At 44.1% G+C, this 15,734-nt stretch overlaps 1 protein-coding gene across 2 annotated transcripts in view; it reads left to right on the plus strand.

Moving 5' to 3' along the window:
• kibra (WW and C2 domain containing protein kibra) overlaps positions 1–15,734 on the plus strand; it is a 49,132-nt gene that overhangs the window by 24,845 nt on the left and 8,553 nt on the right. The window contains exons 8-12 of one of the 2 annotated variants that reach the window (XM_068370664.1): positions 10,372–10,458; positions 10,808–11,006; positions 11,261–11,425; positions 12,998–13,210; positions 13,680–13,913. In XM_068370664.1, the coding sequence (XP_068226765.1) occupies positions 10,372–10,458; positions 10,808–11,006; positions 11,261–11,425; positions 12,998–13,210; positions 13,680–13,913 (898 nt within the window). The remainder of the gene's footprint in view (positions 1–10,371; positions 10,459–10,807; positions 11,007–11,260; positions 11,426–12,997; positions 13,211–13,679; positions 13,914–15,734) is intronic. The other variant, XM_068370665.1, reaches the window with a different exon arrangement.

The following is a 15,734-nucleotide window of genomic DNA, read 5'->3' on the forward strand; positions in this document are numbered from 1 at the left end:
TGGGTCTTCGTCCTCCGGGGGGGACTCTCCTCGTCAGCCTCAACCGACTACTCCGCCCTCCTTGAACCTCTCTGCGGACCGCTCTCCATCTCCTGCCGGATCTTCGCCTTCTGGAGAACTCGTCACCCGACGGGCAACGGTCCCTTCGGGGCTAAGGGATTCTTCCCTTACGCGAGCAGGGCCAGCGCACAAGCGCTCTCCTGCTCGCCAGCGATCTCCTGCTCGTCGACGATCTCCTGCTCGCCAGCGATCTCCTGCTCGTCGACGATCTCCTGCTCGCCAAGACTCTCCTGCTCGCCGACGCTCACCTGCTCGTCGGCTCTCTCCTGAGGTTCGCCCCCCTCGCCAGCGCTCTCCTGCTCGTCAGCTCTCTTCCGAGCGTCAGCGCTCATTTGAGGACCATCGCCCTGCGGTCTCTGACCACCCTTTAGTTCCTGCTGAACTCCCTGCTCACCATCTTGTGTCAGAAACACATGTTCGCCAACGCGCCAGCGATCTTCCCGTTCCTGCTCGTGAACCTATCCTCTCACAGGACACGCGTCGACCTTCTGCTCGCCAGCGATCACCAGCTCGCCAGCGATCACCAGCTCGCCAGCGATCACCAGTTCGCCAGCGATCACCTTCACATGCTGCCCGCCATCGCACGAACCTGCCTGATCGCCCGCTTACGCATGCTGCTCCTCATCGCAATACCCTGAACGATCGCCCTCCTGCGGATGCTGATCACCATCGCACAACCCTGCACGATCGCCCGCTTTCGCATGCTGCTCGCCATCGCACATCCCTGCACGATCGCCCGCTTTCGCATGCTGCTCCTCATCGCAATACCCTGAACGATCGCCCTCCTGCGGATGCTGATCACCATCGCACCCTTTCACGCGATCATTCACCTGCGCATGCTGCTCGCCATCGCACAACCCTGCACGATCGCCCGCTTTCGCATGCTGCTCCTCATCGCACAACCCTGAACGATCGCCTTCCTGCGGATGCTGATCACCATCGCACCCTTTCACGCGATCATTCACCTACGCATGCTGCTCGCCATCGCACAACCCTGAACGATCGCCCGCTTACGCATGCTGCTCCTCATCGCTCAACCCTGAATGATCGCCCTCTTGCACGCAATCATTCACCTTCACATGCTGCTCGCCATCGCTTACCATCACGTGATCATTATCGCCAGCGATCTTCTTCACCTACGCGGCAGCACGATCCCTCGCCGTCGCGCCATCGCTTGCGTTCGTCGCCTCGGACACGTGTTCCTTTACCTGCCCACCCTCACGCCCACTCGCCTGCGCGCCCGCGCGATCGCTCGCCTGCGCGCCCGCGCGATCGCTCGCCTGCGCGCCCGCGCGATCGCTCGCCTGCGCGCCCGCGCGATCGCTCGCCTGCGCGCCCGCGCGACCGCTCGCCTGCGCGCCCGCGCGACCGCTCGCCTGTACGCCCGCGCAACCATTCGCCTTTGCGCGACCGTTCACCCTCGCGCGACCATAGTTCGCGGCGAATTCCACAGCCGGTGGTAGCAGCAGGGACGCGTGCTCCTAGACGGCACTCGGGATCACCTCCATCCAAGCACAGGTTGGTATTGCAGGACGAGGACAGGTCATTACAACATTCTTCCCCACCTTCTTTTCAGGCAGGTACCGTCGTGTCCACTCCAAAGGATCGCCCGATCCCTTTCACCTTAGCGAGGATTTCGGACTCTGTGTCCTTTGAGCAGCAGACTTGGTTTGGTCCGCTGGCACGGGCGTTAGTGAGGGTTATGAAACCAGCACTCGCCGGCCAGGGTGACAAACCAGCGGCTGTCTCTCCTTCGCTGAAGAGAAAGAGAGGAGTGGACTTCGTGGTGACTTCCCCCAGGGCGAAGTTGGTTCCCAAGAGGTCGGTCTCGAGGGTTCCCTCTCCTGCACGAGTACTCTCTCCTTCTCCCGTGGACGAGGCCTTTCCGTCCTCAGGTGAGTCCAGTGGACCGGTAGTCTTCCCCCCGGCACCAGGGGGGGAGACTTCGCTTCAGGCAGGAGAATTGTCTCGTGAGGAAGGGGCCCCTCGAACCTCGTTGTTGGGATCCTGTATCCCTCCTAGGAGGGAGCCCAAGGATTCCAAGACCATCCCTAAATCCTCTGCAAGGATTCGACAGGAACCCATGACTACCCAGGGGAATGTCCACGTATCACCCCAGGAAGAGATTCCTGGGGCAGGAGACTTAGCTGCCAGCCCACAGGGAGGAGAACAGCAAGAGTCCGAACATGCCTTCTGGCAGGTCCTAAGCCTGATAAGGCAACTTAACAGTCTTACGGATCCAGTCATCCCCCCCCGTGAAGGCAAAGACACAATTCTGGATGAAGTGTTCGACGTTCGGAAGGCCCCTAAGACCAGTGCAGCTCTGCCCTGGTCTCGGGGGCTGAAGAGTGCCAGAGCTAGGGCCAATGCTCAGCTCGCACTTCTTGCCTCCTCCAGTCGTTCCACTGCCGGGAACAAACTCATCCCTCCTCCTCGCCTTCAGCAGAGGAGGTATTTCGAGATCCTGGGTGAGCACAACCTCGCTCTTCCGCTCCATCACTCTGTGGAGGAGCTGGCGAAGGGAGTTCCCTTGGAGAAACTCTCTGCCCGGCAGGTGTCGTTCTCGGCGGCAGAGATCCTTAACCACGAGAAGGTCGCTAAGTGTGCCATGCAGGCCACTTCGTGGCTGGACTTCTGGTTAGGATCTCTGGGCATCCTATTGCGATCTGAGGACTTGTCCAAGGAGACCAATAGGAAGGCCCTAGAGACCTTCTTGCTCTCGGGCACCCGCTCCATCGAGTTCTTGGCGCACCAGGTTACCACCCTGTGGGCCAACTCGGTGTTGAAGCGTCGCGATGCTGTGTCCGAGAGATTCCATCCGAAGGTCCCCGCCGTAGATGTGTGTAGGCTCCGACATGCCTCCCTCCTGGGGGAGAGCCTGTTTGAGCCTCAAGACTTGGAGCGAACGGCTGAGAGGTGGAGGAAATCCAGCACGGACTCCCTCCTCCACAGGGCCCTTACAACTCGGCCCTATAAGCCTCCAGCCCCGCCACAACAGCAGCAACAGCCTCGTAAGGCTCCAAAACAGGCACCGGCAGCTAAGAAAGTGGTGTCTAAGCCCCAGCCCTTTCCAGCCAAGGTCAAGAGGGGTGGTAAGTCCTCCAGGGGAGGCAAGACTTCTAGGGGTGGCGGCCGCGGCCGCAAGCCCTAGGGGTGGCAGTCCCCCTGCGTGTCCACCTGTGGGGGGATGCCTTCAGCGTTGCGTCCGCAGGTGGCAACATCTCGGGGCCGATGCTTGGACGATCTCGGTGATCGGCCAAGGTTATCGCGTCCCGTTCACGTCATCTCAACCTCCCCTGACAGCGAATCCAGTGTCGTTGAGCTCCTATGCCATGGGATCGGCAAAGGGGCTGGCCCTTCAGGCCGAAGTCAAGACCATGTTCGAGAAGGGTGCTCTCCAGGAGGTCGTGGACGGCTCTCCAGGCTTCTTCAGTCGACTCTTTCTTGTAAAGAAGGCTACTGGAGACTGGAGACCCGTCATCGATCTCTCGGCTCTGAACAGGTTTGTCAAACAAACCCGGTTCAGCATGGAGACAGCAGACACAGTCAGACTTGCGGTGAGACCACAAGACTTCATGTGTACACTGGATCTAAAGGACGCGTACTTCCAGATCCCAATCCATCCGTCTTCCAGGAAGTACCTGAGATTCTGCCTAGACAACAAGATCTACCAGTTCAAGGTGCTGTGTTTCGGTCTCTCCACAGCTCCTCAGGTGTTCACCAGAGTGTTCACCCTGATTTCGACTTGGGCGCACAGGAACGGCATTCGTCTCCTTCGTTACCTAGACGATTGGCTGATCCTAGCAGACTCGGAGTCGACCCTTCTTCGACACCGAGACAGGCTTCTAGATCTTTGCCAGGATCTGGGGATCGTGGTAAACCTCGAGAAGTCCTCTCTGCAGCCGTCCCAGCGACTGGTTTATCTAGGCATGCTAATAGACACCAATCTCCACAAAGCCTTTCCATCAGACGACCGGATAGCAAGGCTGAGGAGGGTGGCGGAACCTTTCCTCAGGCGAAAAGAACTCCCCGCCCAATCGTGGTTGCGTCTCTTGGGCCACCTATCCTCCCTGGCCCGTCTGGTTCCAAACAGCCGCCTCAGGATGAGATCCCTTCAATGGCGGCTCAAGTCCCGGTGGAATCAAGGATCCGATTCCCCGGACACTCTGATCCCAATGGGGTCTCTGGAACAGACGGACTTGCGGTGGTGGCTGGCCGACGAGAACCTGCGAAAGGGAGTGAGTCTTCTCGTCCTTCCCCCGGAATTGACTCTGTTTTCGGACGCGTCAAAAGAAGGGTGGGGGGCGCACGTTCTGAACCAGAGGGCCTCAGGCCTTTGGTCAGAATCAGAAAAGTGCCTACACATCAACCTGCTAGAATTGAAGGCCGTCTTTCTGGCCCTTCAACAGTTCCAACGGTTCCTGGCGGGTCACTCCGTGGTGGTGATGAGCGACAACACCACGGTAGTGGCTTATATCAACAAGCAGGGAGGCACTTTTTCGCAACAGCTATCCCATCTTGCAGTAGAGACTCTGAGGTGGACCGAAACCCACTCGATAACACTATCAGCTCGCTTCATTCCTGGCAAGAGGAATGTGCTCGCCGACAGTCTGAGCAGGGCTTCGCAGATAGTGAGTACCGAGTGGTCTTTGGATCCTCAGATAGCCAACAAAGTCCTGACTTTGTGGGGTTCCCCGACGGTGGACTTGTTCGCGACAGCCTTGAACTTCAAGCTGCCCCTGTACTGCTCACCAGTCCCGGACCCCAAGGCACTCTGGCAAGATGCTTTCCAGCAACGGTGGGACAACATCGACGTGTACGCCTTCCCACCATTCTGTCTGATGAGAAGGGTGCTCAACAGGACCAGACTATCGGTCAACTGTTCCATGACTCTAGTAGCTCCGCTATGGCATCACGCGGAATGGTTTCCGGACCTTCTGCAACTCCTGACGGAACTCCCAAGGGAGCTTCCTCCACGACACGAGCTTCTCAGACAACCCCACTCCGGTGTCCCTCACAGGGCCGTAGCCTCGCTTCGGCTTCACGCCTGGAGACTATCCAGCGTCTCCTCGCGGAGAGAGGCTTTTCGCAACAGGTTGCGGAGAGAATGTCTCGGCACCTGCGAAGGTCCTCTGAGGGAGTCTACCAAGCGAAGTGGAGAGTCTTTTGTGGTTGGTGTCGTGGAAGGGGTATCTCTCCACTCGATGCCACTATTCCAGCAATAGCGGACTTCCTTGTGTATCTGCGAGAAGAAATGCGCCTTTCTGTCTCGGCAGTGAAAGGCTATCGCTCAGCCTTAAGCTTGGCCTTCAGATTGAAGGGCGTGGATATTTCTTCATCGCTAGAACTCTCTTTACTCATACGTAGCTATGAGCTTACCTGCCCCCAGTCGGAAGTGAGACCCCCTCCTTGGAACGTGGTTCGAGTTCTCAGGTCTCTCAAGAGACCTCCCTTCGAGCCATTACGCCAGGCCTCCGATCGCCACCTGTCTTGGAAGACGGCTTTCCTACTCGCCTTGGCCTCGGCCAAGCGAGTTAGTGAACTTCATGGTCTCTCGTACGACATCGCCCATTCAAGGGGATGGGGGGAGGTAACGTTCAGGTTCGTCCCTGAGTTTGTGGCCAAGACTCAGAATCCTGGAGTGCCGGATCCTCGGTTCGACTCTTTCAGGATCGCGAGTCTCCGTTCTGTAACAAACGACCCAGACCAGCTGCTACTATGCCCAGTGAGGTGTCTGAGGTACTACTTGAAGAGAACGGCTGCAGTCCGTCCTCATGTGCGAGCTTTGTTTGTGAGCACAGGCAGGACAAAGAGGAGGGTCACAAGGAACACCATCTCTGCTTGGATTCGTAGGGTTATCCACCATGCCCTGAATCCTGACCCTCCTCCGTCACGTCGCCCTCGGGCCCACGATGTCAGGGGTATTGCTACATCCCTGGCCTTCAAGAGAAACTTCTCTGTGACGCAGGTACTTCAAGCGGGGGTCTGGAAGCGTCAAACGACCTTCACAGCCCACTACCTGCAAGACGTGACCCACAGGAGCCTCGATACGTTCTCTATCGGCCCTGTGGTGGCTGCACAACAGCTGGTCTAACCTCAGGCTCCTTTTTGGACAAGTAGCAGTAGGTTGAGGGCGTTGTTACCCGGTCTTAGTCTGTGTGAATGAAAGAGTATGTCTGACCCTTACTTCTTTCTTCATTCTCCCCTCTCTTGGGGAAGCAGCATCCTGGTCCTCGCATAGCTGACCTCGACCTCTGCAGGTAACCCATGCTTCTTTGTGCTCCTAGTATTAAGCTTAATACTGTTGCGTCTCCCATACCCTGACGAGGTGGTATGGGGAACGTCCTATCCTAGAATTCCTATCTGAAGGTCTCAAGGTCAACTTCATAGGACGAGTCACACTCTCCTCCTCACACTACTTATGTAGGCCACTCGTTCCTAGCGATGCTAGGAACCTGTGAGGTACAGGGGCTCCCTCTCTCTAGTGCTGCTCACTAAGGGATCGAGCCCCCGGGCAAGCCGAAGTCAGTAAGGCTGGGGACTTTCCACCCTTCCTAAGGGGTAAGTCACCCTTTGTAAATAGCGTGGTTTGTATTTCGGTTACGGAACAAATGACAAATTCGAAGATAATTTGTATTTTTCCTAACCATACAAACCTTAGCTATTTACACATATGTGCCCGCCATCCCTGACCCCCAAGTCAAGTCCTACCTCTAAGTGAAGTGAAGCAAGTCACCGGTGTGTGGAGGGGGGAGGGGTAGCAAGCTACCCTTCCCCACCCCCCGCTAACTAGCGCGGGGGTAATTAACCCTCGTTAAAAACTATTGGCTCGTCATTTCAGCTGCGCTAAAAGTAAACCCTTTGTAAATAGCTAAGGTTTGTATGGTTAGGAAAAATACAAATTATCTTCGAATTTGTCATATTCTTTAAGGGTTAAACAAAGTTGCTGAATTCCAGAATTTTTTGTCTTGAAAGACATAATTGTTAGAATGAGGTAAAGAAGAAGTGTAGCTCCCCAAAGGTAGAGTGAAAGAGCCCTTTCAGGTTAAAATACATGATACTGTATACTGGTATATTCTTTCTTTAATAAATTATTGAAAGGAGCTGGACAATATACTGTTCCTTTGACCGCAAGTACTTTACAGTGTGCACCTTTTTTTTCATCTTTTTATTTTTATCTCTTCTTACTGAGTTGAGTAACTATCTTTTCATTTTCAATTCTTTTTTTAGAGGAGATCCTGTAGACAAGCATTATGGAATGTTATTATTGTGATTCATTTGTTTTTTAAGTTATAATACAGTAATATTATAGTAATGACAAAGATAGTTTTCAGTAATAAAACATGTCTAAAGATAGAAATAGTTTTTATTGAAATATGATAGTGCTGAATTGTACCAATATTACCCTCATGCGTCAAATTGCACCTGGCTTGTGTTCATACTCGGTAAAACTTATAAAACTATATAAATAATGAGTTGTTGTGGTCCATATTATTATTGTTGAGTCTCTTTATAGTTTATATATGACATATCTGTTTTTGATGTTGTTAATAGTTTATATATGACATATCTGTTTTGACATTACTGTACTGTTTTTAGAATGATTTATTGTTAATTTGTTCACATCATTTATTTATTTCCTTATCTCCTTTCCTCACTGGGCTATTTTTCCCTATTGGACCCCTTGGGCTTATAGCATCTTGGTTTTCCAATTAGGGTTGTAGCTTGGCTAGTTATAATGATAATAATAAATCATTCTGCCCTGTTTGTATTTGGAGTTTTGAATGAATGAATTTATGGAGTAATTCGCAACTCATTTATACTGAAGGGATGTTAATTGTTTCTGGCTTTATCATACATTTAGGTTTTCCTAAGGCTCATTTAATGTGATAATTCTTGAGTGAGAAGTAAATATTGGAGACGTGCGAGTCAAATAAGTTGGCCAGTGAGGCATTACGTGGACAATAGTTCAGAAGGAAAAATTAAAACTAGAATGCATTTCTGCTGGGACCAATAGGAAGCTAGAAAGAACCTTGAGTTCTATCTAGTGCGCCATGCAAGGGGTACTGTAATGAGATATGATTTTATGGGGAAAATAGTTGGAAAATAGTTGAATATTACAGAAAAATTGAGTGTTACAAGCATTTTGTTTATCATGTCATCTGTAGAATTACAAATATTAATGTGGTTACTCCCGATCAAACAAAAACACAGGGATTGTTAGAACTTTTGTATATGTATGATCTCAGTAAAATGAAGTAAAGCCTCATCATAGTACATTGTACATCACATAAAGTTACAGTAAAACTGTAGTGAAACATTACTGGAGTACATTCTGTGGCAGGCATTTTTCACTGGTGCCTCATATCTTATGGTTATAGATTACTTAAAGGATATGAACATTAATACCCCTAATTACGTTGGTTCAACATTAATATTGTACCCCTATTTACGGCAGTTCAACATTAATACCTCTATTTACGTCGGTTCAACATTATTACCTCTATTTACGTCGGTTCAGCATTGATACCCCTATTTACGTTGGTTCAACATTAATACACCCTATTTACGTCGGTTCAACATTAATACCCCTACAGTATTTATGTCGGTTCAACATTAATACCCCTATTTACATTTGTTCAACATTGATACCCCTATTTACATTTGTTCAACATTAATACCTCTATTTACGTTGGTTCAGCATTATTACCTCTATTTACGTTGGTTCAACATTAATACTGTACCCCTATTTACGTTAGTTCAACATTAATACCCCTCAAGTATTTATGCCGGTTCAACGTTAATACTCCTATTTACATTTGTTCAACATTGATACCCCTATTTACGTTGGTTCAGCATTGATACCCCTATTTACGTCGGTTCAACATTAATACTGTACCCCTATTTACGTCGGTTCAACATTAATACCCCTAAATTATTTATGCCGGTTCAACGTTAATACCCCTATTTACATTTGTTCAACATTGATACCCCTATTTACGTTGGTTCAACATTGATCTCCGTATTTACGTCGGTTCAACATTGATCCCCCTATTTATGTCGGTTCAACATTAATAGTTAAGATAAGGTCCAAGAAGCTGTTTGTAAGTCAAATTTGTTAAAATTTGGTCAAGGTTAGGCTTCACCTAGCTCACATGCTTACGATTTTCAGCTGCAAAAGCCGTTTCAAATGGCAAATGTCGTCTTGCTTTTTGCATTAAATTGTATAATATTTTATTATTGTATTTCATTATGAACTTTTGATATAATATCGTAGATTTATTATTTCAGTTGGATTTTATGTTTATATCCCTGAATGTAAAAGTTAAGGACTTTCTACAGTACATTGCTTCATTTCCCACTTTATATAACCCTCCTTAGATATAAAATACAAAAGTGAAATCCATGATCTGTTGTTTTGCTATTATTATTATTATTATTATTATTATTATTATTATTATTATTATTAATTGCTAAGGTACAACCCTAGTTGGAAAAGCAGGATACTATAAGCCCAAGAACCCCAACAGGGAAAATAGTGAGGAAAGGAAACAAGGAAAAATAAAATATTCTGAGAACAGTAACATTAGAATAAATATTTCCTATACAAACTATAAAAACTTTAACAAAACAATAGGAAGAGAAATTAGATAGAATAGTGTGCCCGAGTGTACCCTCAAGCAAGAGAACTCTAACCCAAGATAGTGGAAGACCATGGTACAGAGGCTATGGCACTACCCAAGACTAGAGAACATTGGTTTGATTTTGGAGTGTCCTTCTCCTAGAAGAGCTGCTTACCATAGCTAAAGAGTCTCTTCTACCCTTACCAAGAGGAAAGTGGCCACCGAACAATTAGTGCAGTAACCCCTCGAGTGAAGAAGAATTGTTTGGTTATCTGTGTTGTCAGGTGTAAGAGGATAGAGGAGAATATGTAAAGAATAGGCCAGACTATTCAGTGTGGATGTGTGTAGGCAAAGTGAAAATGAACCATAAACAGAGACAAGGATCCATTGTAGTACCATCTGGCCAGTCAAAAGACCCCATAGCTCTCTAGCGGTAGTATCTGAAAAGATAGAAGGTTGTAAGTACTTTCATATTCAGTATATGTATAGGGAATGTTTAAGTTACTTTATTGGGTGGAAATCCGATCTACGTCGAAATCAACTTAGGATCTATTGAAACCAATTAATGTTTTAGGGCAGGTACAGTATTACTGTATTGAATTTGAATGTGTAGTATGTTTGTTTGATCAGAATTTATGTTGTTTTGGGGGACAATTATCTCATGATATATCTTTTATTTCATTTCCAGGTATAGCAGAGAAGAAAACCAACTAAACGTAGGAGTAGAGAGAGCGAGAAATTTGTCAATGCTCAACACTGAGGAAGGATGTAAAGTGTAAGTTTTGTAACATTAATTTGAGGAAATTTAGTTCATACATAATTATTGCAGATTTTGCTTGGAAATTCTTAAACTTGTGGGTTATTTGAAAGTTATCAGATTTATCTTAATTTTCTATAAGTACTGTACCCTTGTACTATGTTTTAAATAGTTTATGAAGTAAAATTATCTTGTTTAGGATAGTTTTGATATTTTTATAACTTATTTACCTGTTAATATTCTGTATTATGCCAGGATTTATATAAGAGCAGGTTATGTTAGGAATTTTAAAAAATTTGCTAGCATACTGTATATAGTTTTTTATTTACTTGTTCTGAGTTTATTTTTTTTTTTTTTTCCTTTACAGATGTGTAAAAGTACAGCTTTTTCCTGCCGGGGCAGCAACGTTTACTTGCTGCACGCACCTTGACGGGAACACCGAAAGACCCACTTTCGGGGAGTCTTTCGCTTTCCCTGTCGCTCCACGTAAACTCCAGTCAAAAACCTTACAAGTTAATGTGTGGGCTGTTAGTGATACTAATGAAACGTTTGATGAAGAGTGTGTGGTAAGTAATCTTGGAAAATATGTTGCATTTTTCATTCTTCATGAGTCTTTTGAAAAGCAAACTAAAGCTTCCTTAGTAAAGGCAGGAAATCATATCACCTGTGATAAAATTTGGGTTATCTAAGGAAAATTTTATCCTGTACATTAGGTGCATATTAGTTTTTTAACGGAATCCACATTATATCTATATTCAATGTACAGTATTCTACCACATTGTTCTCCCCTTGTCTTGACAAATATAATTTATCGTTTCAGGGTTATGCTCAAATAAGTTTAGCAGATTTCTCGCTAGACACACAACAAACGCGTTGGTACAATATATTAAACTTTGCCATGCTTAGACCTGATCATCTAACAAGGGATGATCTGTCTTCCAAGTCATCAACTTTAAGATCTTCGGTTTCAACTTCGAATGTTAAGGTATGTTTTTGATTTCTTAGTATATACTGTATCCTGTTTTATTGCTTTGATATTCCAATTTCGTATAATTTTTCTGTGCTAACTAGAAATGTGTAAAATTGGTTCGTTTTAGCTTAGAGGTAATTAAACACACCTAACAAAATAAAAACGACTTAGCGGGCAAGTCCAAAACAGAAGGATGACCTGGAGAGCGCGAGTAGTAGGTGTCGGTAGGGTAGCCCAACTGTATTCTCTAGGGCCTGTCACGGCCCTCCCCTTTGATGAAGGGATTATCCAAATGGAAGACAGCCTGTGAATAGTGGTTTACACACGCCCTTGTTAGATATACGGCACCAACAAGGTGCTCGCGCGAGGGTTGTAACCTCTGCATTCCATGCTTTTATCTTTCTCTATATATTTGGAAGATTTATATTAGAAAAGAAGGACTTTCACCGGGCGTCACAGGTCTCTCCCCAGAAATAGATTTTTCCTTCGTCAAAATCCCTTTATTATTATTATTATTATTATTATTATTATTATTATTATTATTATTATTATTATTAGCTAAGCTACAACCCTAGTAGGAAAAGTAGGATGCTATAAGCGCAAGGGTTCCAACAGCGAGAATAGCTCAGTGTGGAAAGGAAACAAGGAAACGGATAGAATAGTGTGCCCGAGTGTACCCTCAAGCAAGAGAACTCCAACTTAACACAGTGGAAGACCATGGTGCAGAGACTGTGCCACTTTAAATTTTTAGAAAAAGTGAAAGAACAACATTCACTTAGGATGTATTCTCAGTTGTATTTAACAAATTTTGATTTACTGTTTTAGACATGTAAATGATTGATTAGAAAAAGTAAATAACATGTATTTTGCTCCAGGGTGAACATAAAAAAATAGTGTTTAACCCTTTTACCCCCAAAGGACGTACTGGTACGTTTCACAAAACTCATCCCTTTACCCCCATGGACGTACCGGTACGTCCTTGCAAAAAACTGCTATTTACATTTTTTTTTTGCATATTTTTGATAATTTTTTGAGAAACTTCAGGCATTTTCCAAGAGAATGAGACCAACCTGACCTCTCTATGACGAAATTTAAGGCTGTTAGAGCAATTTGAATAAAATATACTGCAAAATGTGCTTGAAAAAAAATAACCCCTGGAAAGTTCCAAATAGCCTGGGGGTAAAAGGGTTTAAAAAAATTTTTCATCAAACAAATTTGTTCTTATTTTTTATTGCAAATGCAGTATAAGCCTGTAGATTGTATTCAGCTGTGTTATTTTTAACACTGCAAATGAGTTCAGTATTTTTTTTTTTCTATTTTACATTGCATATTATGGGTTTTAGAATTTCTAAATTACAGTATAAAAGCGAAAAATCATATTTGTGAAGGTGGATAGATTTTAGGTTATAGTTACATAAAAGATGTCCTGATTTTGTTTTATTCTTATAAGGCACTCAAGTTAACATTTGTTATTACTGTTAAGAGGGGTTACGTAACATATGTTAAGGAGGATATGCTCGTAAAAGAATTTTCTATATAAACTATGATTTCCACAAGAAAGTATTACAATTATTTTGCTCTTTACAGGAGGAAAGCAGTGACGAGAGTACTATCATATCTTCCCAGACCTCTACCTTAACCCGTAATTTGGGCCCTGAGGCCCTGCGATTAAATCTTCATCTGACTTCAGAGGATTTTGAGCACGTAATCGATTCAGACGATGACGACGAAGAGGAAGAGGAAGACGAAGAACCCGAAGAATGCCAAGAAGTCGTCATGGAAGAGGCCTTGGAAAATGCCGTAAGTCTTTTTTATGAATTATATATGGTCCCCACTAGACAGTTGTTAAATGGCCTAATATACAATAATACGTGTTTTCATGTTCAGCTTAATTTTTCCCTCCTTGATGTTTTGGTTACTTTGGAATGTGGTTTCTTTTTTTAAAAATTGCTTTTGTTTTTACTGATAATGCTTTTTTTTTTTTTGAGTTTTTAAATTTTTTTTCATGCATGTTCTTAATTTTTGCCATATTTCCTTCAGCTGGAGTGCTTAATACTTTTTTGATACATTTGTAATACCCTTTTTCATGTATTTGATGTAAGTTTTCATTTCATGGAAAGAAATTCCTACTGTGCTTTAATAAATTCGAAATGTTTTGGAAAGATTTCTTGATGTTTAAGAATTAATGATAGCTTTGTTGTAAAGCACCTTCTGGCTGCACCTTAGCATGATTGTTTTTGCTCATTGGCAATGTTGCACGCCTGCACAGGAGGACACAGCTGTTGAAGGCGACTCCACCGATCAGCTGGTGGAGATGGCTGACAAGGAGACCAACACGGAATGCATGTTCATGCCGCTGTCGGCCAGCTTGGCAGGGTCTCGGACATCCCTGGCTGCGTCCAAGATGGACGCCACTCAACCCAAGCCAGGGATACCTGTTATCAAGAGATCTCAGACTTTTACCCCTTCGGCAGCAGTTGGCAAGAGCAACTACGTATGTCGGGTAAGGTCTCGCTTCTAGATTGTTCGGTCGTCTCTTGATGTATTATTTTGTATTACGACAGTGTTATGTTTTTACATCAATGTTTGGTGTTAAGATATCAACATTTCTTATTTTTTACATAAAGAGATGATTTTTATCTGATGGTTGTAAAGGTTTAAAATGCCAGGTAAGGAATAAGGTTCCCTCATTTTATGAACCACTTAAATCCAGTGTTATTTGGTATATTCAGTTGATGACTGACAGGGAATTAAGTACTATGTATTCTATAGAAATAGGGTTTTGATAGAGAATGCTAGCTTTGGAATGATGGATATTGTGTTTTTTCTTTTTCAAAGATAATTTATTATTGGTTTTGCAAAAAATAATCTTACTGGAAAACAAATAGATAAATGTGAAGACAGGTCAGGTTATCTCATTATAGGTATAAAGAGGATGTTTATAACATTTAGCTGTATCCTTTGTCCATATTGCAGTTGGTCTGTTTACTACTAAATTGATTTTAGATGCATTCATTTTTGTTCCAACTTATCATTTAGTCTTTTATTTCATGAAAAAAGGTAGTTATGCTATTTGAAGGTAATAAATATGTATCCAATAGATCATTCTTTTGTTTTGAAAAGGGGTTTGTCAGTTAGGCATTTCATATGTTTTGAGCAATTCTAAAAACAGTTTGGTTATCAAGTCTGTATTTCTTATTACTTCTTCAATAGATGATATAAAATTTATACAATGTGAGGATAGGGTTTTGTTGTTATTATATAGTTTTACTTTTGAACTTGATACTATAGTCAATTTCTTTTAGCGATGCAGACTTGAACCGACTCGCAGCGGTGCCCTATTAACTCGGAAAAGTTTCCTGGTCACTGATTGGTTGGACGAGATAATTCTAACCAATCAGCGATCAGGAAACTTTTCCGAGCTGAAAGGGCACCGCTGCGAGTGGGTGCAAATCTGCCTCGATAAAAGAAATGGACTATACGTCATCTCACATCTTAATGGTGCATGTATAGTTGATCTTAAAAACTTAGAAAAATAAAAAAGTACCAAATTTTAAAGTTGAAACATTTAAGGAACTTGTCTCAACAGATTTATTTGTTCTCATTTTTCATTGTTTCTTGTTGCCTTACTATGTATACAGGCAAAGCATGTCTTATATTCTCCATACATATGTAACAGTTTGATTTTTGAAGGATTTTAAGGTTCTTAAATATTCAGATAGTGCATAGATTTACACAATAGGGATGTTTTTATCTGGTCTTAGTTAATTATGGTTTTATTGATCACATCCCTTCTCTTTAGGATGTGTCTAATAAAGTTACAGATAGGCAGTTGTTCCACTATTATCCTTATCTAAGATATGACTTTCTTCAATTTGTGTTATGGTACTTTAATTTTCCTTTGTTGCAGTGGGATTTATTAAGTTGTATCCTCTTAGACAATTGTATGCTTCTTACTGGGTATTTCACTCCCAAGAGATTTTCCTGGCACATCTGTTATGTCAGCCTAAGCTTTGCTTTGAATACGATCTTGCAGGTTAATTTAAATCTATGAGATCCTTAGAGAAGAGAATCTGAACAGAAAATTTATATGTGAAGGCTCTATGTTGCTTGAAGTTTGGGTTAAACAATAATAATGATAATGAGTGATGTGCAAATTTTAAAGTTCAGATGCTGTTGAAAATAGTTTGACGTTAGTTTTAATGATCTTTTAACTCAATTATTTTAATGATTCATCCTTATCCCACACCTCTTCTTGATAACATTTTATTTATATCTTTCTAAGATTTTCTATCACATATAAAACTATTTTGCATACAATTTT

This window comes from Palaemon carinicauda, chromosome 3 (assembly GCF_036898095.1).
Source record: "Palaemon carinicauda isolate YSFRI2023 chromosome 3, ASM3689809v2, whole genome shotgun sequence".
Taxonomy (NCBI): domain Eukaryota; kingdom Metazoa; phylum Arthropoda; class Malacostraca; order Decapoda; family Palaemonidae; genus Palaemon; species Palaemon carinicauda.